The following is a 15865-nucleotide window of genomic DNA, read 5'->3' on the forward strand; positions in this document are numbered from 1 at the left end:
TAGCACTATCGAGTGTGTCGTTTTAAAAAGCTGAACCAATGATGGCTAACGGAGTGAGCCGACCTGAAGTGGCTTAGAAATTAAATCCAAGCCAATTTGGAAACGACCTAATGTGGCACACCGTGCTGTTTAGTTAGCTAAAGCTGTGATGGCCGCAGGGGGGTAACGCTGCTCCTGTAATCCCAGCTCCTAAACTCGCGTAGTGCTCGTTTCGATTCCCAAGCTTCTGAATCAGTTCAAATGAACGATTCCTTCGGCACTCGGACGGATCCCCTCGCCATTTCTCCTGGCGTTTAAAGTTAGTTAAAACTGTTTTTTCAGGAGTCGTCTTTCACCAGCTGCTTCACATTCTCAAACAGTGTGTGAGGTAATGTTTAAAATAGTGCAGAGCAGAAATCTCGCTGTTTTGGGGGTCATTTTACAGCTATACGAGTGCTGTCCGCAATAGTTGCAATAGTTTCCGCTTATTTTTTTGTTGTTGTTATTTTATTAACTTCGTTATTTATTTCGTTATTTATATTCACCCATATTTCAACAGCTGTGCTACAATGCAAAAAATATTTAGCTATGTATTTTTTAAGTATTTATTTATGAACGGTAAGACGAGTCTGTCGTTTTTGCGCCATCCTTAAGTAATTAAAATTATTATTTAATCATTTTTTCCTACAACGTTTTTTTTTTCTTGCTTTTTTGAGCTCGGTTGTGAACGTTGTTTACGCTTTTAACGTAATTCAGCGTAGTTTTATAAAAACTACAACACCCATGATGCAAAGCGAAAAAAGGCGAGTTTCCAGGGCAACAGCCAGACGACGGTTCATAGCTAAGGGCAGTGTGGAAGCAGCGCCAGTTCCTGCCTCACACAAAGCATTACTTTAATGACTGGGGTCTTGAGAATCGCTGTATTATCGCTGATAGCTACCTGTTTTTTTAATAACGTGTCTGTTGGCTCGTTTATGTTCCTTATCAGGACATTTTGCACACAGTACGAGCACCATAGGTTCAAATACAGGCCATGCCTTCTCTCTGCAGACCTGTGTGCTTATGGCGACACCCTGTGGTCATTGTGGTGAGTACATGTGAATACAGTGCTCAAGCTGGTCAGGCTGATTTACCTGGTTGACCAGTTTAGCTTAGGCTATGACCAGCATAGTGTAGCTGGTCTACAAGCATGAGCAAGCAAGATTGACCACGCTGGTTGACCTGCATGAGCAAACATGACAAAAACCAAATGCAACACACACTATGCTGGTCAAGAGCCAGGCAACCAGCTGACGTGCCAGCATAGGGTAGGTTTTCACCCGAATGAGCAGCTTTTCAACCACCGTCACCCTCAAAGACCAGCACCAGCCATCCAGAACCAGCTACCAGCTGAAGCTGGCCTTGAGCTGGATTTTTCAGCAGGGTGGGCATGATGAGCACATGATTTTACCACACAAAAAAATACTAAAAGGATCCCAGCAAGCATTTACTGTATGAGTATGAGACATGCCAGCATATTTAATTTGGGTCTGAGGTCACGGGAGTCACTTGCGTCTGTAGCAGGGTTGAGCAACAGCTGGGTTAGAAGTCAGCGAGCCCAGCTTTGCACTCTCAAAAGTGTCCAGACACTTTAATTAATAGAAAAACATGAGATTAAGAAGCAGAGTAATCTAATTCATTTGATCTTTGAGCTATATTAATATTTTTTATTATTATATGAACAGAATCATTGGTGCCATTTCATGAAGTTATGTCACTCTGTACAGTCTGGTTCACAGGATCAGGGAGGGTCTCTGAGCTAGCCGGGTGTTTTTCTCGGTGACAGGTGGTGGCGGTGGTGGTTGGAGGAGGTGAAACTGGGTATTTTTGGTTAACATAATTTCCCCCCACCCACTGCTGCACTTTATGATGTTAAATCAGGTGAGCTGGTGATGGGCTCCAACACATACACACTGCGCTGGCTGGGGGCGTCCAGGGGAAACCTGGAACCTAAGCTTTGTTCTTCAAACTAGCTCAAAAGACCTCAACCAGCTTCTTCAAAAAGTTCCTTTTTACTGTACTTAGAGTAAAATCTCTCTTATTGCTGAGAGAAATGAGTCTGAATGATATGCGTAGGTGTCTAGAACCTCTGGACAGTACTGTATATGAATAGGGACACGAGGACATGAGTCAAAATTATAGATATTTTCATAATACATGGTTTTACATAGAGGTGGGCAATACGGTAAAAATATTATATCACAATATTTGAAGATGTGTTCCTGATATTAACTGTGAAATACATGATTGGAGACCAAATGCACCTCAACATCCTCGATATGCTTAGAAAAGCATATTTACATTTACGGCATTTAGCTGACGCTCTTATTCAGAGCGACCCACAAGGTTACTCGTATTACAGAGGTGGGCCAATGTAGAGTTAGGAGTCTTGCCCAAGGACTCTTATTGGTGTAGCACAGCATAGTCACCCAGACCGGGAATCAAACTGGTGTTATCCGCTGTAACATGCCAACCACCATTATATTGTGTATCACAATTACAAAAAATCTTACAAACAAAACAAAACAATATTAATATTAATAAAATATCGTCATATTGCCAATCCCTAATTACACTTATTTCATTTTCATGCACTAGAACAGACACACAGCACCGTTAGCTCCACATTACTACCAAAAAAACCTGTTGTTCATTTAATGCTAGATTCAGATCACACTTTACAGTCATTGCACTTCAATAGAATAGAATTTAGCCTCCGCGTTTAACCTGTCTATGGCAGTGAACACACACTCACACTCATACTAGTGACTGTAGAATCAACTAACACACACACACACAGAGCCTGAGGAGCAATCAGGGGTTAGATGTCTTGCTCAAGGGAAACTTGGCTGTGAAAGTTGAGGGAAAACAAAAGCACTAGTCCTTTAATCCCCCACAACACCCCCACCCCACAGGTCCAGGGGATCAAACCGGACATCTTCTGGTCCCAGGCCCGCTTCTCTTAACCTTTAGGCCATGACTGTCCAGTTAAAAGCACTTGTTCTCCCATGGAAAAACAAACCCTGGTCTTCCACATGACAGGCAGAGAGACTGTCCACTGTACTAATGAGGAAGACATTACTTGCATACACTGTAAACAAACATTTTTAAGTACATTAAATGATAATCTCACTTTTAAGTAAAAGAACAAGCTATTAATAACATTTTTTATTTCAAGGTACCTCCACAATTTGATTTGAACTAAAGTAAAGATTCATTAATTAAAGTTTAATATTTTAAATATTAATAGAAATTTGAAAATACATTTCTATGACAATTTCAATTTGTTCAAGTTGAAGTAAGTAAACTAGTATACTAATAAGTATACTATTATCAATTCCAGCTTCAAATGCAGTTAAAGCAGCATTATGCCAACATTTGCATTTTTTGTGCGCCTGAGCTCCCCCTACAGTTGGGGAGTGTAGCTCTCTTTTACTCCACCGCTGTAAATACAAATTTTGCTTTAAGCGCCCCCTCATGGACAGCTGTACCTGTGAATTTGTTTAAGAGCTGAAAGATACAGAAGCTGCATCTGAAGGTAAAGCAGAATGTGGATGGGAATTACAGGAATCTACACAAAAGGAAAGGTCCCATAATGTAGTAGTGGCAGCGTTTCAGCCCGGAGTGGCAATAACAGAGACGCCACTCTCCCTTATACAGTCAGTGGAGGATCAGCATGATTGTGAAGTTGCTGTTTTAAGATAAAATGCTTCATGATGTTGCTTTAACCAGAGCTAATTAGCTTATCTTTATAATAAAACAGCACCTGAAGGCCTGATTTAGTGGAATCAGCTTTGTAAGATTAGGGCTGAAAGCAAACTAAGCAGACTTGATTAGCTTATTCAGCTTCTCTGTGGTAGAGGTGGCACTCCCACCTCCGCCTCATTCTCAAGTGGTGGCTCAACTGGTGGACTGGAATGTTTTTTTTTTTTGCTTACTCTGGCATACTGATCACTGATATTTCCACCACCGAGACCCTCATCCAGCTCCTCCGCCAATACTGGTGGTGCTGGCATATATGACCCATCCCCTTGTGGGCCGTTGGTCTTGATAGAATCATATGTAGCATATGGATTCGGCAGCGTCTCGCGTTGGCCAGTGCTCAGAGAGACGTCTGGACCTTTCATGTGTTCTGTAGTTTCGTATATGTGCTGGGTGGTGCTGTGTGGCCTCTGTATAATGTCATAATTGGTGTCTTCATCCAAGGAGATTGTCTGGAAGCCATGCGGCTCTGAAGCGGGCATTGAAAGTTCATATTCCTTGTGCGTAGAGACAGTCTGATCCGCAGATCGCAGGCTGGTTTCAGTGAGTGGAGGTTCGGAAGCAGCTGGGTTAGGGTTAAGGTTAAGGGTGTTGAGGTCATGTCTGTTACCACCTGTTTGGGGTTAAAGAAAAAGGGCATTAAAACTTTTCGGTGACCTTATTAACCATCAGTGTACTGAAATAAATGGTGAATTAGTATTGAGGATGAAAGCATTAGTAATACAATAACTTGGACATGAAAACCATACATTTAGAGTAATTACATTTATGGCATTTAGCTGACGCTCTTATCCAGAGCGACTTACAAGGTTACTCATATTACAGAGGTGGGCCAATGTAGTGTTAGGAGTCTTGCCCAGGGACTCTTATTGGTGTAGCGCAGCATAGTCACCCAGACCGGGAATTGAACCCCAGTCTCCAACATGGTGTGGTAGCTCACTGGCAGGTAGTAGTGTTATCTGTTGCGCCACACCAACCACTATTATTATAATAAATTATTATTACTCCAATTATTATTTTATTACCACAATTACTTATTTTATAGCTTATATCTGTTAACTACTATGAATAATTCAGTAAGTAATATGAAACTAATTGACTGTTCCTTTCAATTGAATGGGTTAAAGACATGGTTGTCCACTCTAAACAAAAGGGTATCACCAATATAACCCATTTTCAAAGGAGTCTATAAAGAGCCCACTTTATAAAGAACCATTTTACAAAACAAATATTCAAGCATTAATATGGTACTTTGCATTGTCAAGGTTCTTAATAGGACCCTTAAGAAGACCCCATATTTTTTGATTTTATGTATAGAAAAGTAGTGAAATAGAGATAGGGATGTAATCATGTCCAGTGTTCATACTCTCAAGTACTCTAAGAAGGTGCTGGCCCAGTACCGTTAATCATCCTCTGTGGGTCGCGATCTGCAGAGCACAAATGCATAATAATGTCAGGCCATGTATCATACAGCAAACGTTTCTACATTAAACAGACCTATGCATTATCTTAGTAGAAGTACATGTGTTACATGTTTCATTTGATGTCATTATTAAGGGGCGTAGCAATATCAGTACAGTATTGAGAAAATAACACGGTTTAAAACAGTGTACTGAAATCTTCCTGATGGAAACCACTATCAGAGATCAAAACTAGGCCCCTATGGTGGATCCGACCAGAATAAAGTGGGCAGGAGTGGGAGGGGCTTGTGTTATTTAAGAGAAACTGTTCCCTTTAGCAGAGCTCAGCTTGGAAAGCCAAGGTCAGAGTGCAGGGTCAGCACTCCCGAATGAGAAAGGGTTAAGGGCCACTCATTTGCGGTATCTTAGCAGATGTGGGTATCAAACCCACAACCCTGTGATCAATAATCCAGCCCTCAAACCATTGTGCCACCACTTCCCAAGCATTTCCCAACTTGGAACCTGGGGTCAGAGCAGATGTTCAGCCAGGCTCTAGCACCCATGGAGTAGAGAAGGTTAACAGCTGTGGAGGCTTATCAAACCCACAACCCTGTGACCGATAACCCAGCACCCAAACCAGCCACCCCTGGCCCACTACATACCATTATACAGCACTATACATGCAACAAGACTCAAAAGTTACATTTTTACCCCAAAGTCTACAGGTTATGAGGCTTTAGGGGGGATTTGGGGACTTTGCCTGTCCTTGCCAGCATGCTCACGTGGGGCTTATATCGCTGGAACGTGGGCTAGGTGGGTTCCAGATGGACATACATTTTTACTGGGACCCAGTTGGGCTTCCCAAAGGCCTCATTTTTACAGCCTACCTTAATCTTACATAGGTCCCATCTAGGCCCCATATGCAGTGAACAACCCAGACCCAACACCATGTTAAACCCCTCCTGGTCCCATCACTGACCTTGATGGGCATCCATTGGGCAGGCCCAATTTGGAACCCATGTACAAAACATTCCGGTTCCCAGTTGGGCTACCCATACAGGCCTCACATGGACATGCTAGCTGTGTGTGTGTGTAACATAATTCAAATGTAAGTCCCTTTGGATAAGACAGTGAGAGTGATTCAAGATATTTTACACAAAATATATAAAAAATTAATGGACTTTTGACATCAGAATGGAAGATATGTGCATATCATTGCTGCCACGCAAAAACCTTATATAGAAATTCATGACAAATGGACCAATAGAAATGTTCCAAGATTACTTTTTTTCCATTGGGGCTCAGCAGTTAGAGCACCAGGCTATTGATGACAGGGTTGTGGGTTCGAAGCTGCCACTTCACCCTCTCTGGTCCCCAGGCGCCGCAACGATGGCTGCCCATCACTCGGGGCCTATGTGCTCACTGTCACTGTGTGTGTGTATGCTCAATAGTGTGCATGTGTGTGTATGTTTACTGTACAAATGGGTTAAAGGTGGAGGCCAAATTCCATCTGTGTCCAACACTAATGGTGTCTCCACATTTTGGAGATACAAGTTTTTTTTGTGTGACAGCGACAATAAATTGTCACACCCTATAATTACAATCACTAGCAGTCGTCTGATATTTCAATCATGTGAATCGATGCAGAAACATAGTTGATGTCTGTCTTTAACAAATCAGCTCAGCCTGCACTGATGTAATCACATTCCTCAAGTCCAGCCTGGTGCCTTCATGCATTCTGTGCTTTTACTGCTAAAAAGGTGGAAACCTGCCTAGTGTGTGACTCCTCCAGGGCCTGAACTCTCGCTCTCCAGCAGGTTTTACAGCCACATCCACAGGCAGTGAGCTGAGATCTTGTGAGATAATGGTAGAGAGATTGTTGAGCCGTTTTTTTAATATGCTAATTGAATTACAGAGAGGAATGCAAGGCCTCATTATGTATGGGGGTGAGCACTTAGCTTACACTTTTCATCCTTGGTCATGTCAGCAGCAGTGGGGTTATCCACGGACATGGTGATGTTTTCCAGTTGTACCTGTTTGGAAAAGATTTCCATTTTAAAATGTGCTGCTATTTTGGGATTCGAGTTTTCCATGCATCGTCATTTGCAAGCCTATGCGTGGGCTATGCGATTTGCATAGCTGTGTAGGTCACATGTTACTTAACAGTAGTTAATGCTTTAAAGTTTAAGTAATGCTTTAAATGATGGATGTTTGACTTTGCTTACAACCAGATCTGAATTCCTCTCTCTGGGAATGTCATGCTCCAGGTCAAACGAGTGTCTGCAAGGAAGCACAGAGGGAAGCACGCTGGTGTTAAACAGCAGTAAGGGGAAATATCACCCAGACATTAATGATGTCATCATTTTTGCACAGCACAAACAAAACAAGGGCACAGTCAGTGCAAAGGTTAGAGATGATAAAAAAGTACAAAGGCTGCATTCACTGGCTGCCCTCTGCTGGTTCAGATTATAGCCCATTGCAGGCCATAATACATGATACTTAAAATAGAGCAAAGGTTGCATAAAGGATATAAAAACGTTGACTGCCCTCTGCTGGCTGTAACTGCAGCGTTCAGCCTCTTACCATTAACTTGGAGATCTTAAAGAATACCCCTGACTTCGAGTGATTTACAGTGGCGGTGAATGAGACCTTGAGTCTCGATGTCTTCAACCATTTATTACCTGTTCAAAACCACCAGTAAATCTATATGTACACCATATGGACAAAAGTAACGGGACACCTGCTCATTCATTCAATAATAGCTTACTCTGCTTTTGTTGGAGTACCTGTCTCTACTGTCCAGGGAGAATTTCTGGAGGGGCATTGCTGTGAGGCTTTGATTGCATTCAGCAACATAAGTGTTAGTGAGGTCAGGATGTTGGATGATCACCACTCTACCTCATCCCCAAAACCCCAGCTCTTCCTAAAGGTATTGGATGAAGCACCATCCATCTTTCCAGAAAACACAGTTTAACTGCTTCACAGCTCAGGTGGGGGGCTATGAAAAGTCTTTTATTTGGGGCCTATGTTACCCTACAGCGCTCTGCATGTACCCCTCCGCCATGACTGGATTTATTTTGTCCCAAAACCTTCTCTAATCCTAAATCAGTGTCTCAGGCAGCATGCTGATATCCATTAATTGTAATAACAGCTCATATTAAGCCATTAGCCAGGTAGGACGGGTCCTTGGTAGGTCTGTCCTACGAAAACCTTTTTTAGTGGCCTTCTGGTCACACAGATGAAACAGTCTAATCAGGCTGTGTGGTGACGTCACTGGAAAGGTCCTGCCTCTTGCAATGTGTGTGTGGTTGCCAGTGAGCCTGCTAGTGAGCTACCACACCATGTGAAAGACTGGGGTTTGATTCCCGTTCTGGGCGTCTGTGCTGTGCCGCACCAATAAGACTCCTTGGGCAAGACTCCTAACACTGCATTGGCCCACCTCTGTAATACGAATAACCCTGTAACTTTGGATAAGAGTGTCAGAGAACTGTGGGTAACCGAGGGCCAGGAAGGATCCTCCAAATCCCTCAGAACGTAGGCTGCAGATCCGGCTGCTGAAAGATGCAGCCTAGGCTCTGGAACGCAGCTTCTGTTTACATCTTAACCATTAATAACACCTAAAAGATCCACAGAAGACGAGCATCCAGGCTTTTATCTGTCCTGACACCGGCAGAACAAACTTCCCCTGTGTGTCCCAACGGCAGAGTCACTTACAGACTGAGAACTTAGGCAGAGTGTAGTGTAGTGGTGAAGCTCGAGCCGAGCTTCAAGTACGGCTCGGCTCGACCCGCCATCCCTCAAAATCCACGGAAGACAAGCATTCAGGCTTTTTTCTGTCCTGACACCAAAGTGGTGGAACGGGCTTCCCCTGGGTGTCCGAACGGCCGAGTCACTCGCTGTCTTCAAACGCAAACTGAAGACCCACCTCTTCAGAGAATACTTGGATGAATAGAGTACTATGGTCACCTTATTGTCTTGTGTTTAGTAATGTCTAAAGCTTAGAGGTATCTTTGAACTATTAGTCTATTCTAACTAGCTAAGGTTTTTTTTCTTGGGTAAATAGCAAAGCACTTTGTAAGTCGCCCTGGATAAGAGTGTCTGCTAAATGCCTTAAATGTAATATAAAGTGTATATATATATATATATATATATATATATATATATATATATATATATATATATATATTTACAAGGTATATTTTAGTGTGAATATGCAATGATGGATACAACCAAGCAATGGGCCACAGAGGGTGCCTCAACATCTTTTAAAGTGTCTATTAGACATGTCAGGTTCTGGTAATACAACATCAAGCTTTTTCACATGACAACATAACAAGTACGCAGCCGCTGAAATGTAAAAAATGTAAGTCAGATCACAGAGCTCGTTCTGAGCTGGCCTGGGGCTCAGTTTCAGCGCGAGGATAAGTACTTGCATAAGAACTTAGAAAGAAACTGGTCATGACAGATGACTGAAGTGAACTAATGGGAACTTAAGTGTAGGGTGACCTTCTATCTAGTTGTGACTTCTGACTGGAATATATGAGGAACACCTGTTTCCTGAGATCTTCTCAGAGCTGACAAACTTGAACGTGCTGTCTAGGAATGTTCTGCAGTGAGGATGAGTGAAGAGCCTCAGAAAGCTGAGTGACAGAAAGCTGTCTCGAGTGCTGGGACTCAGCTATAGAGGTGTTGAAGTCGAGTGGAGTGAGGAACTTACTTTTGACATCTTGAGCAGAGAGTGAGGAGCGTGATGGTAATGATGAGGAGCGTAACCAGAGAGAAGACTGCCGCCCCCGGTAACTCTGCTGCTTCCCAGGCCCCCAGAGCTATGTAGATTGGTGCCATAGTGCTGTTTCTACTGCTAAACACAAAAGAGACACGAGTTATGAGTAACTCCTGTCTGACACATGCTGATTTGCATTGCGTCTCTGATAGGCAAATGAGGATAAACAACACTTATCGAGGCTATATCAAAAACAGTGCCTGTATACGGCCCAAATCAGGAATTACTTCAGCTCCCCAACAGTGTTTTTCAATAGCGACTGTTACTACTTATTACTACTCACACCAGCCATCAGCCAAAACATTAAACCACCTGCTTAATATTGTGTACGTCCCCCTCGTGCCAGCAAACCAACTCTGAACCAACTCTAGGCTTGGGCTCCACGAGACCTCCGAAGGCGTCCTGTGGTGACTGTCACCAAGACGTTAGCAGCTGTTCAGGTGGGGCCTCCATGAGCATCAACAATACGTTTTGGGGGAGGCCCTGACCCTGCCGTCGGTTACTGGTTGTGCTTGGCTGATGTTTTGGAGATGGTCTGACCCTGTTGGTCTGACCCTGCCATCACAGTTGGGCTCCCAGATCTTTATGCTTGCTCAGTCGTCCTGCTTCCAACATATCAACTTGCTGTCCTTGAATAATTAATATTATTCACATCACCTGCCAGACTTAATATTATAATTGTGCATTTATCTAAGTTATGGAGTAACCAAAAAGGCAGTTGTGTAGTTCCTGTTGGGAGATTGTTGGATATATATATATATATATATATATATATATATATATATATATATATATATGTATGTATATATACACACACCTATATACCATTTGTAAGTATTTATTATTTAATAAATAATTCCTAAGTATAATTGTATATTGTATTTGTAAGTATTATATTAATTCTGATCCTTTTTTTATTGTTTTTAATTCATTTAAAGCAGTGGTTCCCATGCCTGGTCCGGGAATTACCCCATGCCCTGCACAATTTGGTGTTTTGGTGTAATCAGCTAATGAACAAACCCCTTTTTGATCTAGCGTGGGTGTGTTCGAGCAGGACCACACACAAAACATTGTGTACACCAGGACCAAGGGTTTAAAAGCTGTACTGTCTGTTAGCATTAGCTAGAAAGCATCAGCTTTCTACTTATTAATATTTCACCAAATGATTCATTTTTTAATGGCCTCTTCTTGCATGTATCTTTCGTCTTGCTTTCCTAATGAATATTTATCTGTTTGGCCCAAAATGTGTTGTTTTTAGGTGAGCTGTTAAATGTATTGTATAAATAGGCTGACTTGGCTTGGGCCATAATTGGTCACATGCTATCTTTTCATAGTTTAGAGACCATAGCCCACTAAATAAACAGTGCAGCTATTGAATAAAAGGAGGTGAAACTCAAACAGAGCCGATATGAGAACAAGAGCTTGCGCAGCCACAACCCCTCTGACAGAGTTTCGCTCTAAATCAGATGAAACCAGATGATCGTGAAACCGAACTCTCCAGCTCAGCAGGAGCAGCAGGAGCAGGGAACCAAGCTAGCAAACCCTTCCCCAGTTCCCCAAGTTTCAACATTTCCAGCTCAGTTTTACTACATTTCCCATTTACTGAGTATTAACTGACCCAGAATATTAACACTGTGGCATTATACTGTGGTTTTGGGTTTATTTGAGGCCTTATTAACCACTTAGTTCTCAAGTGAAAGTACTTAATATACTGAGGCTAATATAATATATAGACTCTTCATATACTGAGGCTAATATAATATATAGATTCTTAATATACTGAGGCTAATATAATATATAGGTTCTTAATATACCGAAGCTAATATAAAATATAGATTCTTAATATACTGAGGCTAATATAATATATAGATTCTTAATATACTGAGGCTAATATAATATATAGGTTCTTAATATACCGAAGCTAATATAAAATATAGATTCTTAATATACTGAGGCTAATATAATATATAGATTCTTAATATACTGAGGCTAATATAATATATAGGTTCTTAATATACCGAAGCTAATATAATATATAGATTCTTAACATACCGAAGCTAATATATAGATTCTTAATATACTGAGGCTAATATAATATATAGATTCTTAATATACCGAAGCTAATATAATATATAGATTCTTAATATACCGAAGCTGATATAATATATAGATTCTTAATATACCGAAGCTAATATAATATATAGATTCTTAACATACCGAAGCTAATATATAGATTCTTAATATACCGAAGCTAATATATAGATTCTTAATACACTGAAGCTAATATAGTATATAGACTCTTAATATACTGAAGCTAATATAGTATATAGACTCTTAATATACTGAAGCTCATATGATATATAGACTCTTAATACACTGAAGCTAATAAAATATATATACTCCTAATATACTGAAGCTAATATAATATATAGACTCTTATGCTGAAGCTTATATAATATATAGACTCTTAATATACTGAAGCTAATATAATATATATATTCTTAAAACACTGAAGCTAATAATATATATATACTCTTAATATACTGAAGCTAATATAGTATATAGACTCTTAATATACTGAAGCTAATAAAATATATATATACTCTTAATATACTGAAGCTCATATAATATAAAGACTCTTAATACACTGAAGCTAATAAAATATATATATACTCTTAATATACTTACCCTTAACCCCTTAACGCAGACAGGTTTATTGCACACTAAGGTGTATTACTCAGTAACTACAGGGACTTCTGTGCAAACTGTTGGGGCTATTCTTTACCAACAGAAGTTTGGTTAAGACTTTTGGCCTGCTAGCGATCCATAGGCTGTTTAAGCACTTTTGTCTATGTGGTGCATTTGCCACATGGTAAATTGGAATTATTCACTAATATGTCTTTACTTTACTGGACAAAACCAATGAGATTAATTGAAGACAAAGCAAAATCCAAACAAGGACAGGACAGTAATGGTTATCGACCACAAACTTGTGGTATATAAGGGACTCATCATACAGCAAAGCTCTGAAGCAGTAGCAGATAAGCAGTGTTTCCACCACTTGTAATCCAGGAAAGGATAAATGGCTGAGTAGGCACGGATGTACTGGGTCAAGACAAAGCAAAAGTTAAAGAGCGATAGCACTAAAGCACCTGACACCCCAGCAAAAGAGTCAGAGGAACAGCTAACAGGCCTTTTCTACAGAACCTTTAGTTCCACTGGACCTTTAGGACCTTTGGAACTTCATCAAATGAAGTTCAATCCCAGTAAAGTCAGCATTTATGGACTCGGCTACTTCAGAATGAAGTGAAACCTGTAGACGCTTTGTTAATGAGTCGAACAACCTGCTTAGCTCATTCTGAGGGTGTGAATTACAGCCTGGTGAAGAAAGCAATGGTGTAACATGGACCTAACTAACTTACCATCAATGGCTGTCTGCCTTTACTTATCTGCTTGTGATGTATTCATTAAAGCTCCAGATTCCATCAGGGCAGCTTCTGCCACACCCCAGATTCGAAAGAAAAGCATGGAACTGGTTCTTACAACAAAGGACACCAGATAAGACACTTTATCTTTAATCTCGTTTCCCTTGCCCACTCACTCTACAGGGGACAATGCTTATTGTATGTAGGAGTCGCATAATTTACAGTGGAATCTGTGAGGAAGTGCTTTGAGAAAAAAAAAAATCATAAACTGGTGTTGTTTGATCTGTTATGGAGTGTGTATACATATAGCGTAAAAGCTGATGTAGGGTAATTGATCCCTTGATCTTTAGGCTCTAATTATTTCTATCATGCAGAAACCCTAGTATCTCCAAATGGCAGCTTTACAGGAGAAGGAAAAAACCTTCAGGTCAATGTGAAAAGATTTTAGTCCGAGTCATTTCGGAGCATTTCTATTGGTGATCATGAAATTCTGACACAATGTAAAGAACAACCTGATTGAGAATATGTCCAAAAGTGGAAAACTGCAGAAATGGAGATACAAAGTTTTTTTAGTCTAACAGCAACAATCTTACTATGAAACGAATATGTGAAAAGTATAGAAAGCACAGAAAAGGGTTAAGCAATGAAGCCAAACCCCATTGGATTATTAAATGCATCGCCACTCACCGCTGTGTGCTTGCTGGTGTTCCTCTGGACCTCTTGATCCCTCTCTTAGGAGTTCAAAAGCAGTGCTTGGTCATCAGCCTCATCTCCACGTGTGAGTGTCCGGCATGCTGTGATCCAAGAACAGCCTCAAAACTCAAAACAGCCTTTTCTACCTGACCTTGTCAACACAGCAGCAGCCAGCGTGTGTCACATTCACACACACACACCCACACACACATACAGCAAAGGTACACCTTACTGATAGGACGGAAATAACTTCCTCATTCTCTCTCTCTCTCTCTCTCTCTCTCTATCTCTCTCTCTCTCTCTCCTTATCAGTTTTCTCTGTAATTACAGGTGATCGTCTTACCTTTCGCTGAATAGATTTACATAAATGTCAGTAAATACCTTTACTGCACCGCCACCACCACCACATTTGTGTATTAAGAGATGCCAGAGAGGACTGTGAGATACACTAGCCTGGAAATAAAGCTCCAGATCCCATCAGAACCGATGCAGGTGAACATAAATCCAGTAAAATGGAGCAAGAGCTGCTCATTCTGAAGAAAGTAGTGAGATCTTGTGAGATCTTTAGTCTGAAGAACAGAGCTCGGTTCCTCCAGGGTTCTCCTGGACGCCCCCCAGTCCAGCCAGCACAGCGTGGAGGATGTGTTCAACTCCATCAACAGCAGCAGCAGCAGCAGCAGCTCACCTGATTTACCATCATTAAGCCCTGATTTACCACCAAACCAGGTGTTGATCTGAGGAGAACTCTAAATAATACTAGACTCCATGAGAGAGGAGAACTTTGGAGATGTTCTAATGATGAACACAGTGATGGAGAACCACCACCACTTTCTGTAGGACTGTTATTATTAGTGTTTATTCTAATATCAGTGATTCACTGAGCAGATAAACACTTACTGCCCAGATCAGCAGCTTTATCAATCAAATTTTTACAGGTGACTAAAACCTTTGGACAGTACTGTATGTTCAGTAGCTCTATGAATTCTCTACATTTGTACCTCTGCAGCTTTGCGCACCCACTGCACTCTTGTGTAATTTATAGGCCTATTTATAAACACTGTGGTAGAGGAGAGGCGGAACCACCATGATTCCAGCCAGCACTTGAAGGAAGCTCCTCCCTGGTCGTGGATAGCTGATACTACTTTTCAGAGAAACACCAAAAACAAAAAGGCCTGTTCTCTCTGGCGTGGGGAGAGAACGCTGCACTGTTGAACCTAAATTCACTTCCTAATGAAACAATGACGTTAACACATTGTATGTAATAATTGAATAATAATAATAATTCAGAAATCATTCAGAAATATATACAATTATTTATATATGTATACATAATTGTATATATTTTGGAATGATTTCTGAATTATTATTATTATTATTATTCAATTATTACAATTATTACATGCCGGACACTCACACATGGAGATGAGGCAACAATTATTAAATTATTAACAATTATTCAATATATATGAACAATTATTCAATATATTTCTGAATGATACTTATCATATGAATACATGCATACAAATATTAATGGTTATTTAAGCTCAAATGACAAGACCATATTCATCAGCAGTGTTGGACACTTGGCCTCCACCTTCAACCCCTCCATGCAGTGAATGGCTTTGTTGGAGTAACTGTCTCTACTGGCCAGGCTTTCTGCTAGATTTTGGAGAAGTATTGCTGTGAGGATTTGACTGCATTCAGCTACAGGAGCGTTGATAAGGTCAGGATGTTAGATGACCAAAACTGCACCTCATCCCTAACTCCCCAACTTACTCCGGAAG

At 40.8% G+C, this 15865-nt stretch overlaps 1 protein-coding gene across 3 annotated transcripts; it reads right to left on the minus strand.

Annotated features, from left to right (window-relative positions):
- Positions 1-2639: 2639 nt before the first annotated feature.
- On the minus strand, positions 2640-14292 carry LOC140564033 (uncharacterized). 3 transcript variants are annotated; one of them, XM_072689063.1, is made up of 7 exons: positions 14076-14292; positions 9898-10038; positions 7406-7460; positions 7144-7213; positions 6953-7033; positions 5181-5207; positions 2640-4393 (listed from the first exon to the last, which is right to left on the minus strand). In XM_072689063.1, the coding sequence occupies exons 2-7, from the start codon at positions 10023-10025 to the stop codon at positions 3861-3863; spliced, it is 894 nt and encodes a 297-aa protein (XP_072545164.1). In that variant the 5' UTR covers positions 10026-10038; positions 14076-14292; the 3' UTR covers positions 2640-3860. The 3 variants fall into 3 exon arrangements, with proteins under 3 accessions (XP_072545164.1, XP_072545163.1, XP_072545165.1); XM_072689062.1 differs by having other exon boundaries at positions 9898-10041; XM_072689064.1 differs by lacking the exon at positions 6953-7033 and having other exon boundaries at positions 9898-10041.
- Between the last annotated feature and the right edge of the window lie 1573 nt (positions 14293-15865).

Source organism: Salminus brasiliensis, chromosome 10 (genome assembly GCF_030463535.1).
Source record: "Salminus brasiliensis chromosome 10, fSalBra1.hap2, whole genome shotgun sequence".
Taxonomy (NCBI): domain Eukaryota; kingdom Metazoa; phylum Chordata; class Actinopteri; order Characiformes; family Bryconidae; genus Salminus; species Salminus brasiliensis.